The 18,572-nt window shown below is 43.9% G+C and overlaps 1 protein-coding gene and 1 pseudogene across 21 annotated transcripts in view; one reads left to right on the top strand and one right to left on the bottom strand.

Annotated features, from left to right (window-relative positions):
- The window catches only part of LOC1268478 (transmembrane protein 164), a 106,354-nt gene that overhangs the window by 62,321 nt on the left and 25,461 nt on the right, over positions 1-18,572 (bottom strand). For 17 of the 21 annotated variants that reach the window (XM_061658701.1, XM_061658700.1, XM_061658702.1 and 14 more), the window contains 4 exons: positions 11,678-11,748; positions 11,012-11,587; positions 10,734-10,932; positions 10,548-10,648 (listed from right to left, as the gene is read on the bottom strand). In XM_061658701.1, the coding sequence (XP_061514685.1) occupies positions 10,548-10,648; positions 10,734-10,932; positions 11,012-11,578 (867 nt within the window). In that variant the 5' untranslated portion in view covers positions 11,579-11,587; positions 11,678-11,748. Of the gene's footprint in view, positions 1-10,547; positions 10,649-10,733; positions 10,933-11,011; positions 11,588-11,677; positions 11,749-15,468; positions 15,666-15,997; positions 16,634-18,572 lie in introns of those variants that run through there. The other 4 variants (XM_061658707.1, XM_061658705.1, XM_061658706.1 and 1 more) reach the window with 2 other exon arrangements.
- Positions 14,622-18,572, top strand: part of LOC133393125 (uncharacterized) — a 16,432-nt pseudogene continuing 12,481 nt past the window's right edge.

Genomic DNA, 18,572 nt, shown 5'->3' with positions numbered 1-18,572 from the left:
TGTGGGGTTGCTTCTCCTGGCACGGCACGGGTCCTTTGTTCCGTATCAACGGGACACTGAACTCAGAAGGGTATAGAAAAATACTTAGTCGTAAGATGTTGCCATACGCCCGACAACAATTCGGAGACGAAGAGCATTACATATTTCAGCATGATAACGACTCTAAGCACACATCGCGAACAGTTAAATGTTATTTGGCAAACCAGGATGTGCAAGTTCTACCGTGGCCTGCGTTGAGTCCTGACCTCAATCCGATTGAAAATCTGTGGTCAACTCTCAAGCGTCAGCTTAAGAACCAGTATGCACGTTCAGCCGATGATCTATGGACACGCTGCGAGGTTATGTGGGAACGCATACCCAGAAGCGAATGCCGTAAGCTCATCGGCGATATGGCCAAACGCTGTCAGGAAGTGATAGCGAATAACGGTCACCAGATTGACCGTTAGAATGTGTTTTCGCTCAGTGGAACACCGCAACACCTCCTCCCAACAACCACTTAAACAGTCCTTTCCAGGGCTACCAAATATTTCTGACAAGAACTATGTCTTTCGGTCACAGAAAAAAGTTCCTATTTTTATGTCCACCAGTGTAAGATGTGCGGAATGAAGGCGGTGCCGTGGGTCCGCTCCTATCCAGCGGGCAACTTGCATACTGCCAAACTGTATCCTGCCCGGTGCATACGCTGCAGGCAGGGTAAGGATGCAGCTCCACAATAAAAAAAAACACCGTCATGAACACCTCCCTTTCTTTGACCGATGGATCATAACATTCCGGAAGAATACACATTTGGCGACAGTGTTGCACACACACGCACACTCACACCCTTGCGCAGACGGCTCAGCCTATCTAAGTAATCTACGACATACGAAAGGAAAAGCATAGTGTCACATAAAGTTATGCTTTATGCAATTAGGTTTAAGCTTTCCTATGCACGGCCATGGCCACCTGTGTTGCGTGCGCTACTTCGAAATAGGGTTCTGCGCGTTGCACAGCCAACCCTCCAGCGTGAGATAGCGATTCATTAGTCATTTTTACATTGCAGCGATTGAACTCATTGCGCTTTTTTGGTTTGATTTGTGAAAATGCAACTTCATCGCCGCAATGTTTGTTAACGGTTTTTTTGAGCGCCACAACAGCTCGCGAGCATTGAACATACGCGTGAAAGAGATAGCGCTATGGAGGGAAAAAGCACGGGCGACGGCTAACAGCGATTGGCCGTCTGACGCACCAACACATCCAAACCTTCGACAGCGCGCTCAGGCTAGGGGTATGAGGCGGAGCCAGGGACGGGTAGCTCGAAACGCTGCTTGACAAATTTGCCGTAGGAGGGAAAAAGAAAGCATGAGAAAATGCGCGAAAGGGAATGATTTCTTCCGTCGCTTTGCACAGGGGGCTTACCTTGGGAAGGGGGACATAACTAAACTATTGAAATAAGTTTGAAGGCGAAGGTTTTAGGCAGCGTAATGTCCTATTTTGGCAGTCCGAACGAATCTGACTTGCCACGGTCGGAATTGGTTTTATTTATACTCAATTGAGTTAAGGGTTTCTCACGTTTGGTTCCGGGTTGTATGTTGGAAAGTTATTGTTTTCACTCAGCTAGTTACGTTTGTCTTTTGTTGACGAGAATGATGGTTCATGTCAGTAAGTTCCTGTTTTGGGTTTAATGCGTATACTGCTCCTGCTTTGGGTTATAATGCATAAACTGTTCCTTTTTTATGTAGTACCTTTCGGTTGTTTTTGATAAGTGTGTCACAATTGTTTTTATATGAACGGTGTGGCCTGAATTCTTTTGGTTGCGTTGTTATGGTACGATCTGATTTGCTTACTGTGTTGTAATGAATGTGTTGGAATGGTGTGATTTGGCATTCCAGAGTGTGTTACAATGTGTCTATAACTGATAGTGTGTATTATAATAAGTTGTGTATAGCAGATACACTGATATTTTTAGCTTTTAAGTGGATTAAATGTATTAACAAGAATGAAATTTATACTGCATTGAACAATTCTTGAAGTATATGTTATTGATTTGACGTATGATTTGTCAAATTTAGAAAATCGCGTATTTCCGAACCCGCGTAAGTCGAGAACCGCGTAACTCGGGAACATACTGTAAGCCCCACATTATTCCCACGTCTCTGCCAACCAACTATTTTATTTGACTCACCTTCGTCGTCAATCATGCTGATGAACCCGTCGCTGATCCTCCTCGATTCAGCCAAGATCAGCTGCTCTTCAAACTCCAGCTCTCGTATCTCAAGCTCCAGCTTTCGTCGAGTCAAATTCCGCATCCGAAGTTCCAAGGCGCAAACAGCTCCGCTCGACTCCGCAAGCTTGTCCGCCATCGTCCTCCCGGGTGTGTGGTGCGATGGCGTTGGCTGATAAACGTTCCGGGATGGCCGTCCGCAGTACAGTTCCCACAGAAGCGCCGTCCTGCGATGGCGTTGGTAGTTCAATGTCCTCGATGACCGCTTCAGATTCAACGTCCACTGCCCGTGGCACGGTTCCTGCAGAAGCGCATCTCTGCGATGGCGCTGGTTGTTGCACGTCCGCGGTGGCCGCTCCAGATGCACTGACCGCTGCCCGTGCCACGCGGATGCAGAAACTTCGCGGACCTCCGAAGTCAATAGATGCTGCGGTCCCCTCAGCAACAAAACTGCACCTAATGATGCGTGCGACCTTGAGTGGTCAACGCTCTCCAAAGACGAGGTTACCATCCAAGCTTGTCCAGTCGGAGCGAACGATCGGAAGTGAAGTGAATCCACGACCGGTGCAAGTGGCCTATGATCCAGTGCTCCCGTTTCGGGTTGCTGAGACTCGTTCGTTTGTGCTACCGCTGGAGGTGCTTTCAATTCGTGCTCGTGTTCCATAGTGAGAAATTGCGTATGTTAGTGTAATGTGTAACTTGCACCTCAACTATTCTCTCACCGTCCGACGTATCGTCTGTTGGTCGCGCTCCTAGGTGTTTCGCGGCCTTAACTGTCTTACGACACGGTTCACTCACGCACTCGAGTAAACGCGTAAAGTTCCAAAACTTGTTGTTTTTTTAATGTTGCGTTAGCAACGTCCGGTTGGGCCGGTCTGGTGGTACAGTCGTCAACTCGTACGACGTAATAACATGCCCGTCATGGGTTCAAGTCCCGAATAGACCGTGCCCCCATACGTAGGACTGACTATCCTGCTATGGTAACAATGTCTGCGTACAAACGGCACCCACGAGCATGCCCACGCCCGAATGCAGAGCCGATTGCATACAATTCTATCTTTACCATTAACATGAGAGAGACAGTTTATACCCCGAACGTACACGAAAGGTACGCATGCTTCACTCATCAGGATCTAAAGGCAAGGACAAGGCAAAAGAGACACAAAAAAGATTCCTCACGGCTACACATGTCCTCTAGACGCGTTGTCTTTGCGCCTCGCTCGGTATCACAGCAGCATACAGGAGGTAAGCAGTACAAATGGTGCTACCTCATACGCACACATGTTTATCGAACACAACTATTCGGTTCGGCTCGGTAAACTTCACGAGGACGCCGGAACAAAAGGGCGCATACTTTTTCATGATTTTGTGTGACTTCTGCTGTTTTGGACCACGCGTGTAGGCGCTGGCAATAAGTCACTGAAAGCCAAGCTCACTTCACAAAGTGGGTACAGGCAGGCCTTGACCGACAGCAGTTGTTGTGTGCCAAAGAAAAATAAAAGAAGCAACGTCCGAAATGAATCACTCGCGACGGTTAACGTTTTCTTAACTCCACTTTATCGATTTCAAATATAGCAGTACGTAACGGTGATATTGTAAAGGAGTTTTTAACATAAGTGCTTAAACAAATTACACCGTTTCTAATCGGGCGTTAATTTCGGGAAAGAGAGAATGATTTGCAATTTTTCCAATTTATACCTTTCCATCATCGCGAATTCGCGGGTTTGCGAATTGCTCGACCTTCACCCCATCAGTCGAGCCTTAATATGGATTAATTGCACCGCTTGACACTTGGGCTGGCATTCGATGTTTTTTCCCATTATCAACAATAACAGTTATTTTTACAATAAATACGTAATATTTCATAAATATAATTCTTAAAGAGATAAAGCACTGATCTCAATCCTATAATCTCAAAATCCGTGTTTGAATTTGCAAAATCATGCAAAAGACCTCTGAAAAAAAAACACCTTGCGCGTTTGAAAAATCATATTGCCCCTGTGAAAAATAGCATCGGCGCGGTCAAACAAAAACTTTTAACTACTAAACTGAATCTTTTACTACTGAAATTGTTTTGCAGACATTCGATTCTGACTTTTAAAACCCTACATTAGGTTGAATCTTTTTTCAAACGACGCTCATGATCATACGCTTACAAAGTTCGGTAGATTTGTTGACACAGTGGTTGTAATAGGTTAAAAAACAAATATTGAAGAATATCCCAACAACCTGGAGATATTGTCTGGTTTCACTATCAATAAGAATTTTATCTGTTAGTCTATGAAATCAGTCTTCAACCCTTTAAAAGATTTTCCCAAGTGAGATTTTTCCGGGCTGTTCCTTTGTTCTCCGTTTCGATTAAATCGTCGCGTGGGGGGAGGGTGAAGGAAATAAAACAATGATAATCGGCCTAAGCACAATTTTTCGTTCGAAAAAAATCGATAGGCGCTCACGTAAATCTGACAGTCGGCCTCAGCTCAATTTTTCGATAGAAAAAATTCGATTGATCCGACTGTAGTTTTGGTGTCATTTGACACTCATTTCGCCGCCAAGGAGTTCATTTTACCGAAAGGAAATAGTTATACTGTCAGTTTTACGTGAGCGCCTATCGAATTTTTAGATCGAGCAATTGTGCTGAGGCCGAGTATAATTATTTCTTTCATACTCCTACATGAAGTCGATTCCCATCGAGTTCGGTATTTAGTGTAGGCAAACCATTTTTTTAATTTAATAAATGATTTTTTATCACCCAAAGTATGGAAAAAGTCAACCTGACGTTTGACGTTTAATTGTTCGGCCGCATTTCCGTCGCGCTCCGTGATTTTTCAATAATTTTCTTGTGTTTTCTGCGTCGCATCGCATTGTTGCCTTTTCTACGGACTATTAAACTGTTTAACATCATCGCTTCGTCTTGGCGAATTGTTTAGTTGCATCACAACTGTGGTTTCCTGCTGTTTATTCCTGCTCGGCTTAGCAGTGTTGTGCTGTGATTACGCGTGATTTCGCGATGGCGGCTATTTGCTTCTCGTGTGCTGAACCGCTAGAGGCCACCGGCTGCATCATCAGTTGTGTATATATTGTGTATATATTGTGTATATATTGTGTATATTGTGACGCTACGTTCCACCGCGGCTGTTGCAAATTGCCCCCCGAGCTGATTGACGCAGTATTGTCCAATGTCGACCTGCACTGGAGCTGCATTGGCTGCACGAACATGCTTAAAAATCCGCGCTGCCGTTCGGTAAAAGAGGTAGGCGCCCAGGTCGGTTTCCATGCCGCCCTCAACTCAGCTGTAGCAGCTATTGGCAAGCTCGTTGAGCCTATTGTCGCCGAAGTTCGCAGTGGTTTTACCCTCCTTCAAACTGCATCCACGCCTCACAATCGGAACTCTGATCCTCGACCAGCTACTGGTAGAAAGCGGAGGCGTATAATCGAGGATTCGGCATCTCCTGGTGTAAACAAAATTGTAAACAGTCGCGGCAACATCCTTTGTGCCGCGTCATCGCCAAACGCATACACCAACACCACGATTGCCGTCCAGCCGGCACCTACACAACCGCATGAACTGGTGGGAACCGATCCGTTATCATCACCGCTTCAAGCTGCACCTCGTGAGCCATTCACAGATAGGATCTGGATCCGCCTATCCCGCTTATCAACGGCCGTCACTGTGGAACAAGTGGTCGCTTCTGTAAAGCGTCGCTTAGCCACCGATGACGTTATAGCGTATTGCCTGCTGAGAAGAGGGGTTAGTGTGGACAGCATGAATTGGCTTTCATTCAAAGTGAGGGTCCCGGCCATCCTTCGAGATGCGGCACTCACACCATCCACCTGGCCCGTCGGTATCGGTGTACGTGAGTTTTTTCAATCCCGTCAACACGACCACCAAACCTCATCTCCTATAGCCACCCAAAACCGCTTTACAACACGCACACCAGCTACTAGTACTGATCACCGCTACACCACACGCACACCAACAACGACTCACCGTTTAGCCGCACGCACGTCTACTCCACCTGGTCCTGAAACAACATCATCACAACAGTGTCACCCCCCGGTGAATGATACCTTGGAAGCACCCAACTCAACACTTGTTTCTGGACCGCCCCAAAACCACCGTGCTTCATCTCCGCACCTACACCAGTCTACAATCGATCGCTTTTTTCTCAACTAGACGAAGTTCCGCTCATTGCACGCAACAAACACGCCAAGCCTCATGCTCTGACAACGCAGCTCAATTGACTTACCGTATACCCGCTTTATCCAACCGCCACAATGACAACGCTACCGCTGAGTATTTAAGCTGCTATTATCAAAACGTTAGAGGTTTGCGTACTAAAACAAAAGAATTTCACTTAGCTGTATCGGAGGCTGACTTCGATCTCATTGCCCTCACGGAAACTTGGCTTGTTGACAACATTCCATCTGCTCTTCTCTTCAACAACAACTTCTCTGTTTACCGCTGTGATCGCTCTCTCAGCGGCTCTAGCTCTCGCGGTGGTGGTGTTTTGCTAGCCGTTTCTAACGCATACGAGTCGATAGAATTACCTTCCCGTGATCGTTCTCTCGAGTATATTTGTGTGCGCGTCGCCTGCAATAACGCACATCTGTACGTCATGGTAGTATACATTCCACCGCAGCTTAGCTCCGAGATATCGACTCTTCGCTCTCTACATGATTGTATCAGCAGCTTCACTCTCACACTGAAGCCTTCGGATCTGCTGTTTGTTATTGGCGATTTCAATCAGCCTAGCATAAGCTGGTCCACAGCTGATCCTTCGTCCTCGCCAGCATACTCATCAATCACGCACTATGAACCAACTGCGCGCTCACTGGCCAACAACACCTTTGTGGATGGATTTAAATTTAACGGATTAGTGCAACTTAATCACATCAATAATTCGCACGGACGCATGCTTGACCTGCTCTACGCTAACAATGCTGCAGCTAAATTGTGTTCGCCTGTCTTTCCAAGTGTTGTTCCGCTTGTACCTCTTGACTCCTACCATCCGGCGTTAGACTTCAATATACGTATTAACTCGTCGACCCGACGCAATTCGACGACTCGACAAAACTCGACGACAACCGCATTTTATCGTTATAACTTTGCTAAAGCTGACTATGTGAAACTGAACGACATGATATCAATGTTTAACAATAGCTTTCATTGTTCCAATTTTATTTCACTTGACGAAGCAGTATGTTCATTCTCGTCCTTCATGCTGCAAGCCTTTGTTGTATGCGTCCCAGTTCAGCGTCCTAAACCTAACCCCCCCTGGGCGGACCGCACACTCAAACGACTCAAACGTGTAAAAAGAGCTGCTTATCGTCACTACCAAACGCGCCGCTGCCAAAGATCTCGCTCGATCTACTTTGACACGCACTCTTTATACTTCAGCTATAACAGGTTTCGATATGGCAGATATTTGAGTAAAATTCAACGTAACCTCTGCAGGTGGCCTGACTCGTTTTGGCGCTTCTACAACAGCAAAACAAAATCCACGCATACACCGAAATCCATCACGTACAAAGGAGCAACAAGTGCCAACACTAATGAAATGTGCAATCTCTTCGCGGATCGCTTCGCAGATTGCTTTTCACCGGCCATGAATGATACCGATACCATTGATGCTGCTCTCGTCAACACTCCGGCTGGAGCAATTAACATGAGCACTCCTTTCATCCTGGACAGTGAGATCGTTTTATCTGCCCTAGCGCAACTAAAGCCTTCCTTCGCTCCTGGACCCGACGGAATTCCTTCTACCGTGCTGAAACGCTGTCAAACGACAGTAGCACCTATCCTTGCAAAATTGTTCAATGCATCGCTAGCCAATGGCTACTTTCCCAAAGCGTGGAGGAAATCTTGGATGGTTCCTATTTACAAAAAGGGCGACAGGACAGATGCCATCAACTACCGGGGTATTACATCCTTGTGTGCCATTGCCAAGGTGTTCGAACTAGTGATATACAAAAATCTGCTACATGCATGCCGCAGCTACCTAAGTCCGTATCAACATGGATTCGTGCCAAAAAAGTCGACTACCACGAACCTGGTTGAATTTGTAACCTATTGCACTAGTCAAATTGATGCCGGAGCTCAAGTCGATGCAATTTATACAGATCTAAAAGCAGCATTCGACTCTCTTCCGCACGCAATTCTTCTCGCTAAACTCGATAAGCTAGGACTTCCCAGCTCGCTCGTACAGTGGCTTAAGTCTTACCTAATAAATCGCACATACATCGTGAAAATTGATAAGCACATGTCCAAAGAAATAGTCAGCAGCTTGGGTGTGCCACAAGGAAGCAACATTGGCCCGCTTCTCTTCATATTGTTTATCAACGATGTTAGCCTCGCTTTACCTCCAGACAGTATCAGTCTGTTTGCCGACGACGCAAAAATTTTTGCGCCTATACACAACACAAGTGATTGTACATTCCTGCAAGACTGCATCGAAATTTTCTGTTCGTGGTGCAAGCGTAATGGACTGACTATCTGCATCGAGAAATGCTACTGTGTGTCTTTTAGTCGATGCAGGAGCCCAGTGACTGGGACCTACTTCATGGACGGCACTGCAGTTAATCGACAGAATCATGCCAAAGACCTGGGCGTTCTGCTTGACTCTAGTTTGAACTTTAAACAGCATATCGATGACGTTGTAGCCACAGGAAATCAATTACTTGGCGTGGTTATCCGGACAACTAATGAATTCCGCAACCCCATGTGCATCAAAGCTGTGTACAACTGTATCGTTCGTTCGGTTCTGGAATATTCGTGCTTAGTCTGGAGCCCAACTACCGCTTCTTCAATTGCTCGACTTGAGGCGATTCAACGTAAGCTCACGAGATATGCCCTACGCCTACTTCCCTGGCAGGATCGCAATAATCTTCCTCCGTATGCTGCGCGGTGCCGTCTTCTAGGCCTTGAACCTCTTTCGGTTAGAAGACGCAATGCACAGTGTTCTTTCATCGCTGGATTGCTAAATGGCTCTATCGACTCATCGCCTTTGTTGCATCGAGTCGATATCTATGCACCATCCCGAACACTTAGGTCTAGAGAAATTCTACGGCTCGCTCAACCCCGTTCCAGCGCTGGTCGGTCAGACCCTATGTTCCGCATGTCGGCTGTCTTCAACACTGTCTCGGATTGCTTCGATTTCGACATCTCAACTCAGTGCTTCAAGGAACGTCTCCGGCTTTTGCCGTGGCCGCAGTGAATTGCGATGCAAATCTTGTTTTTGCTATGTATTTTTTTTATTGAACTGTTACATCTTAATTAGGCCATACGGCCCGTTGAAGATTAATAAATAATAATAATAATAAAAGAACCAACACATTCACCAACTTGGTTTTGCATAACGTTTTTCAAAAACATCAACCTTGATTTACGGCATTTTTCCGATATTCGATATTTTCCGCAGCACAATGCCTCGCGGACAGTGTTGCGAACAGTGTTAGTCGTCGATATAAAATTTTACAAAATGAAATTTTTTGAAGCATCGCATTCTAGGTTCACGCATTCATTCGACAAGCACGGAAAAAATATCATTTGACACGATGATATTTTTCTGCTACATTCATTTGACTTTTTGATTTTGCCGTACCTCAAGTGAACTAGATCTTCATCGAAAATGGGTCCTGGTTGACTGAGTGAAAATATCAAATGGTCTAATGGCTAAGTATCAGTAAATGCACGATTAAGCAGTTCTGGCGTCTCATGGAAATGTCAAATGACATTCATTCTACATTTTTTGCAATCATATCATCGCAAAAGAATTGATCGAAAAATTATGCTGAGACCGAATGACACATATTGCATATCGTCTTATGTGTTAGTATCGCAAAAAAGAAACGTTTTACAGAACGGGCCAAAATTATTTTCTTTTGTCAACTTTGTGTCATTATTTGATTACAGGGTTTTCCAAGTCACTTTCGAATAATTTCAACCAACAAAAAAACTTTTAAAGTTCTTCAACATGATTTTCAATACTTCATCGGCCTGCTGCCATCGTTTTTTCCCCGGGGTTTGAAGCCGAATCGCATCAGCAGTTGACAGGTGAAGTGTTGAAAATCATGCTGAAGAAATTAAAAACTATTTTGATGGAAATGAAATGTAAGATCGATGTGGAATGACAATTTCATGCGGTGAATAACAGTATCTACATTTGAAACTGTCTTGAAAGTCCCTGTATGGGTCTGTGAATTTTCTAAAAATTGTGGGACTGTCAAAGGGTTAAATAAGTTTAATATGATTCAACATAGACTTACAATTAATTATGATCTTAAGTAATTTTTAAAAAGAAATAAAATCAACAAAACCAAAATAAGTAGATGTCAAAAGACTCACAGATGCTATAACTTGCAGGATTCCAAAATGATAGAGTATCAAAGTAGCGTAACCAATAACGTTCCAAGTGAAATCATTTAGAGGTTCCATATTATAGACTCCTACAATGTACGATAAAAAGGTTTAAACATAGTAAATGGTGTGAGTATTCAAATAATACACATGTTACCCTTCCAGACAACTTACCTCCACTTTTTAATAAGAATATAGGTATAATACACATGAGTGCGTGTTGAATCCAGTAGATTGATGATTCAAGTGGTAGCTGGCGGCTATCAGTTTCTGGAAACATGAAGGCCAGTAATGGACCATTCAAATAGTTCATCTGTAGTCGAAAAAGTACGGTACTGCTTTTGGTTGATTTGTTACAGGCTAATAGATATATCTGAAAAAATTCAATTACAGTTAGTAAAGTAAAGGCGATTAGTAACGAGAATATCGATGTTTTACCATAATTGGCTTACCTGCATTATGGTGGTAATATGGCACGGATTTAAAATGTAAATAACAGTTCTCGTTGCAAATTTAAATCCAAGCTCAACACCTAACGTTAATGTCATAGTAACAAGAAGAAATTGTTTACCCCAACTAGGAACAGAAAAGTCAACAGGAAATGCCATTCCTCGAACTGGCGTAGCACTTGGATGCAAGCATCGCTGACAATGAATATCTTCTACAATGCCACTAGCAATTGATGCTGAAGAGAATGAACGTTCTCGATGATGTGGCATAAGTAAATCTCGCGGTTCTTGTTCAACCATATTCCGTTGATAGTTTAAATTATTGAGATTATAATTGCTGGTGCTAAGTGTTCTATTACCACTAAATGGACTACCGGAAAAGCGATCCATCTGCTGGTATGCGATCGGTTTTAGTCGGCTCACGGCGCACTTGATAGCTATTAGACACAACGGTATTATCACCATTGTTTCTACCAGTTTACGAACAGGTGATAAGTAATCAGCACATTCTGGACCAGTATTCCGAGGCACAGACCCGTTTACGCCATCGTACGCCCAACTGAGTAGCATTATGTCTAGCTAGAAGTTCAAAAACATTATTATTCATGTTATATAATTATTGTCTATTTGCATTACATTTGACGCAGCATATATATGTTAAATACGTACCTTGTGAATATTCAACAGGCAATCTGTGTCATCCAACTATACAACTGAAATATTTTGTTAATACAATTCATCTGGAAGCAGAACACAAGATTGGCAGTATGAATGAAATCATCATTGAATCAAATTAAATTAACTTTTTGGTTCATAGGGCATTCGTAATAAATTAGATTCGAATAGATTTGCTACAGAATGCAGCAAATACTAAGGGTGTGAAAGGATAAACCGCTCTAAAATATGAGGATTTAGCAACTGAATGTTACATGTATCAGCGATTATTCACCTTTACTTAATGAAAACGTATATATATATATACAGTTTAAATATTTTTTTATTCAGGAGTAACGGTCCAAAAAGGCCGTATTGGTCAAAAGTAGAATATACAGATATATTTCATGGCGCTTCAACCCATACTGGCTGGGAAACATTTTCTTCCCAGAGCCATGGAAGGGCACCTTATCCCGGGTGTACTCGGACGGTTTGGTTTTAATCAACCCAGTCCATGATTTTGTGATCCTATGAGCGTGGCGAAGGTCTACATCATTCGGATGTCGAGGTTGTCTATTCCACTTCAGTGTTTAAAATGGCATTGCTGAGGTCTGTATCGTTTGGATTCCAGGCATTTCAATAGATCCATCCATCAGAAGTGGTCCGAGTATTGTCCCGTTTAGTGGTCCAAATGAAATTGCGAGGGTCTGTATCGTTGTAGTTTTTTCCATCAGTGGTCCGAGTGACATAGCGGGGGTCTGTATCGTTCCAGTTATCGTGTAAATTCTTGCAAGAACATCGTTCAAGCAAAGATCTTCTGTCTGCCGTCAATGCCGGTTATTCAGCCATACACATTGCATTCATTCATTCTTACATTCATGCATACATTCATCTATCTCAAACATACAAGCAATGTACCACATGGACAAACAAGAGGAAATAAGATAGGATGCAAGATTGCTGTTACCAACAATGGGGCTCTTCACGATTCTAGTCATTTTTTTTTTTGTATGGAGTTTGACAGTTGGAGTCTGAAATCATGTCAACACACCACACAACCATACAAAACCACACACAAAACTAACCTCCAATTTTCAGTCTAGATTATTTTAGCCTCAAAGCTGGAATTAGATTCGAGTACCTGCTCGAAAAATGGCAAAACAAGGTGGTGTTTACATTTATCCCTAAGTGCATTAAAGAGATCTGGTGATGGAATCCAGAATCAAAGTGTATGTAGTCCAGGTGATCTCATAGCATGTTTTTATAACCACATTGGAATATCGCTTTTTGACAGGATCGGTGAAATTTGTTGTTCGAACAAGCTTTCTGGAGGCTTACACGAATACACAAAACACTCTTAAAATCTTCGTTCAGAAACAGAAGCGATAAAAATCAGCCTTCTAAATTCATACACCTTGGGATAAGCCCACCTGTATATTATACCCACTTAGATAGCTGCTCGAAAACCGCTATACAATGCAAACATCTGACAGGCTGAAATTTCAGCTTATGAACTTAAAACGGAAAGGGCCCCAATGTTGGTTGGTTCACACAAAATTTTGCTTAAAGAAAGTCACACAGTTAATCCGTTTTCATACAGAAATAGAATATATCCTTCAGCTACTAATATATCCCGATTAGTGATAGGAATAGTTCCAAAAATTGAGAAACGGAACGAACCTGCCAATCTGGAGAAAAAGAACGGAACGCGGAACGCAGGTTCAAGATAACCTATCATGTTCATGCGTTTTTCAGTTGCTCACTTTATTTTTGAATAACTTGAAAGTATTAATTTAACACTGTGTAACATCTTTTATGTGCAATAATCACACAGTTTCAATTCATGCAAAGCTAAACAATAGCTTATTGAATGTGTAAAACTATTAAATGTGTAAAACTACTGCTAAAAGAAAAACACGCTTAACTTAAGTATCCCGCTATACAGTGCATTTTATATTGAAAGGTCGATATATTGTGTTGTTTTCGTTTTAAACTAAAGTTCATCATTTTTCTATTTTTATTTTTCTAATTAATGATTTAAATTAGAGTTGTTTTGCAACGCACATTACGCTTATTGAACTAACATTTTTCAATAGAAGCAGTTAGCATCGAATCATCGGTCTATAACAAATATACATAGAGCTTCTAGTTGTTTCCGTAGGGTTGACATTATACTTTACGGTGCACTAACGGATTTTCCAATTTTCTGGTAGTGCACTATAATTGGTTATAAGAAAAGCGCTATTCCACGGGTCAATAAACGGTGTTTAATAAAGTATTGCGGAAGGCTAAACGTGTCGTGCAACCAAACATATGCGAAACGAAACGAAATTATTTCTCGGGGATACTTTAAATTTCCTCCTTCAATCAGGTATCTACACTTAAAATGGAACTGCAGGACTCTGGTAAGCTGGCACTAGTTATACTTTGAGAAGTACTAGGGTGCACCTGTAAGGAAACAAAATCATGATAGACCTTCATGATTTTTCATTTAGAACCTATCTCTTGTAGTGTTTTAAAGTTCTCGATTATCAAGAGATTTGATACTGTAGAGCGGACGAAAAGGCGAAGCGATAGTAGCTCAAAACAGTTTTTTTTTAGCTTTGACAGTTGTCAACATAGCGTGTCTACTGCTATCGCTCCGCATTTATCCGCTATTTTATTGGCGTAATCTGGCTTTGCTCTAATCAACACAAGTTTTAGTGTGTCCATAAGTGTAGTCTCGTGACCCTGCCATCGTGTTCCTGACGAAAACCACCGTGTTCGCGATATATTTGCCTTTTATTTGTGGCTCCTTCGACGTTCATCTGCAGCGGCATCTAAAATGGAGGATGTGTGTTATGCATGTTCTGAAGCACTGGGCCCGGTTGAAGGGTCAATTACGTGCCTATATTGTGAGGGTACATACCATCTGGCGTGTACTAAGGTGCCTATATCGGTCATCGACGAAGTGAAACGGATGGCTTCCCTGCACTGGAGTTGCATTGGGTGTACTAACGCCATCGGGAATCCGCGTAGCAAGGCGATCAAGGGCATGGGTATGCAGGTTGGGTTTCAGGCAGCCCTCACAGCTGCTGTTGATGCCATGAAGGCTAGCTTGGTCCCACCGGTAATACAGGAGATTCGGGATGGCTTTGCCGGAATCGCCACGGCCCATTCGGCATCCTTGCAACATAGCAATCAATTGCTCCCAGATGCACTACCAAACGGAAAAAGACGAAGATTATTTCTTGCTGCAGTTGCATCCTCAGATGCCGTGTTTGCTGACAGTGCAGCAATCTCAAACGTCACAAATACAAACAACACTCACCGGATCGATCGTCCTTCACTACCACCAATAATCACAGGTACTAATACAACCTCCGCTTCAATACCAACTGTTTCACAGACGCCAAGAACCGATTATTTATGGCTGCATCTTTCAAGGTTGGCTGCGTCCGTCACCATAGAGCAAGTTGTCTCGTTGGTGTGTTTGCAGTTGGACACTGCAGACGCAATTGCTTTTAGTCTGCTAAAAGCAGGAACGGTTCCTAGCCCATTGAGTGCTGTATCGTTCAAGGTCAGAATCGCTGCTGCCCTTCGTAGTAAGGCACTTAACGCAGCCTCCTGGCCGGTCGGGCTCGATGTGCGTGAGTTCATCTCGCTCCCGCCGCGATCTCTACATTCACGAACACAACACACGAACACTTACACACCGGTACCGCAACAACCCCGTACTCAGCAGACACCGGCACCACTACAGCCTCGCACTCAACACTCACCGGCACCACAGCAGCCTTGTACCCAACACAATAATCCATACTCACCTGCACATATCCATGAACCCGCACGAACACAAACCGAACAATCACCAACCGATATGAACTGCACTCTCCCTTCACCCACTCTTCCGTCCACGTCACGTTCAAAAATACTTCAAACTACACTGGTTCAATTTTTTTCCGAAGTAACCGCACTACAGCAGCGCACCCATATTTTGCGCATACGGCTCGAGCAAATCCTTCTACAACAAACACAATACACTATCCTTCTACGATAAGCTCGCTCAATTGCAACACCCCAGCGCCTACTAACACTATGCAACAAGCACCCACTGATCGAGCGGCTTGTATCACTGTGTACTATCAGAATGTGCGTGGCCTGCGTTATAAAGCCGATGAGTTCCGTTTGTCGGTTCTTGAGACGGAATACGACCACGCAAATAATGAGACCCCAAATTTTGAGTGATTCAGGCCGAGGGGTATGAAGAAGCTTTAGGAAGCAAGGAGAAACGCGCTGCGATGAGAGTTCGCATTCTGTTTTACACGCGCGCTTCACTAACACCAATACAAATACCGTGCTTTGACGAGCCGTCTGTGAATGTGTGTGTGTGTCTTCTTTCAGCGAGCTCAACTTGAAGCTGCTCGTCACATCGTGTTGTCTCGCTTATACTACAGCATCGAACCATCGCTCCGTATGTCCCCCCTCCTACGCGTACAAAACCACCAGTACAGCGCGACGCTTTGTCGAAGATGGTTGTGCGCGTTTCGTTCTAAGTCCCGCGCGCAGTGTATGTGCGTTGGTGCGCATTTAGTTCAAAGTCTCGTGCGCCGGTGTGTTTTGATTAAGTGTGAAGTGAACAGTGAGTACAGACGCACATGCAGTGCGTGCATCGACAGGTAAGAATTTACTGAACAGAGGCAACGGAGATTGTCGACAAGTTTCCCGCAGCCTGGCTCGACCCGGTACTTTACAATATGACGCCATTCGTGAGTATGAAGGATTCTAAATGTGTTGTGAAAGTGTAATTTATGTTACAATAAAGTGTTTAATGTAATAAACAATGACCGTGTTTGTGTTTGTTGTTAGAATAAGTGCGTATTTGAGATCGTGGCAATGAATGAAAGAAAACGAGAAACCAAAGAAACAAATATCTTTGGATGTGTTGGTAGCATGATTGGAAAGAAAACAACACATTGAGAACTGCAGAGCGCACCGTGCATTACGGGTGGGTGAGGGGGAGGGCTCGCGCGAGGGTGTAACTCATTCCTCTAAGAGTAACTGCTAACGGGGGACGGTACTCAAATCACTCAAAAAATACACTCATTTTGCCGGACGGGCAGTTACTCTTAGAGGAATGAGTTACACCCTCCCGCGAACCCTCCCCCACCCCACCCGTAACGCACGGTGCGCTCTGCAGTTCTCAATGTGTTCTTTCCAGTCATGCTACGAACACATCAAAAGCTTGTTATTTATTTCGTTTCTCGCTTTCTTTCATGCATTGCCACGATCGCAAATAAGCACTTATTCTAACAACAAACACAAACACGGTCATTGTTTATTACATTAAACACTTTATTGAAACATAAAGTACCCTTTCACAACACATTTAGAATCTACCATACTCACGAATGGCGTCATACTGCAAAGTACCCGGTCGAGCCAGGCTGCGGGAAACTTGTCGACAATCTGCGTTGCGAAATTCTTAACTGTCGATGCATGCACTGCATGTGCGTCTGTGCACATTGTTTGTTCACTTCACACTTCACCAAAATACACCAGCGCACAAGACTTTGAACGACATGCGCACCAATGCTTAAACACTGCGCTCGGGACTTAGAACAAAACGCGCACAACCATCTTCGACAAAGTGTCGCGCTGTACTGGTGGTTTTGTACGCGTAGGAGGGGGGACATACGGAGCGATGGTTCGATGCTGTAGTGTAAGCAAGACAACACGATGTGACGAGCAGCTCCAAGTTGTTGAGCTCGCTGAAAGAAGACACCCACATTCACAGACGGCTCGTCAAAGCACGGTATTTGTATTGGTGTTAGTGAAGCGCGCGTGTAAAACAGAATGCGAACTCTCATCGCAGCGCGTTTCTCCTTGCTTCCTAAAGCTTCTTCATACCCCTCGGCCTGAATCACTCAAAATTTGGGGTCTCATTGTTTGCGTGGATGTATTGGTACTCACTGAAACTTGACTCGATCCCTGTATTCCCACCGCTCTCCTTCTAGGAGATGAGTATCGTGTTTACCGATGCGACCGGGATGCCACTAACAGCTCTCACTCTCGTGGGGGTGGTGTTTTAATTGCATGCAACGTTTCTCTTCTCTCTTATGTGCTTCCTACGTTGCCGCAACTGTTAGAACTCACTTGCGTATGTATTCAGTTATGCGACCACCGTTTGTTTATTGCCGCTGCCTACCTGCCTCCTAACCATAGCATGAATGAGGAGAAAATAAGTGCATTGATCGACTTCGTTATTTATATCTGCACTACTCTTGGTCCGAGAGACAGGTTCATGCTTATTGGTGATTTCAACCAGTCTACGCTATCCTGGACATCGGCGTCAGAGGAAAATTGAGCTGCTTTTGATTTATATGAGCCTCATGCACGCTCCGCGCGCAGTGTCCAGTTCGTTGATGGTTTGCATCAGAGTGGACTATACCAGCTTAACTTCAATACTAACTCATCGGGGCGAATACTTGACCTAATTTACGCAAATTGGCCAGCTGCATCTACATGTTCTTCAATACGTGTCTGTGAATATCCCCTTACTACTATCGACGAACACCACCCTCCGCTTGACTTTGATTTGGACAACGTAGCCCCAGTTACGATCGCTACAGCTATTGATGCTGATAAAAGGCTGAATTATGCTCGTGTTGACCTTCCAAAATTGGAGCGATTGATTTTATCTTTTGATAATTCTTTTAACTGTTCGGACTAATCAACCATTGACAATGCCACAGAAGCTTTTTGTGAGTTCATGAGATCTGCTATATGTGAATGCACTCCTGTTAAAATTCCTCGTCGTGGACCACCATGGGCTGATCGCACACTAAATGCATTAAAAAAAGAAAAAAGAAAAGCCTATTCTGATCAACGAGCAGAACGAAACAGCACGTCACGTCTTTATTACAACAGA

Source organism: Anopheles gambiae, chromosome 3 (genome assembly GCF_943734735.2).
Source record: "Anopheles gambiae chromosome 3, idAnoGambNW_F1_1, whole genome shotgun sequence".
Classification (NCBI taxonomy): domain Eukaryota; kingdom Metazoa; phylum Arthropoda; class Insecta; order Diptera; family Culicidae; genus Anopheles; species Anopheles gambiae.
Note: the sequence above shows the minus strand (reverse complement) of the source record. Positions and strands in the feature narration are given on the sequence as shown.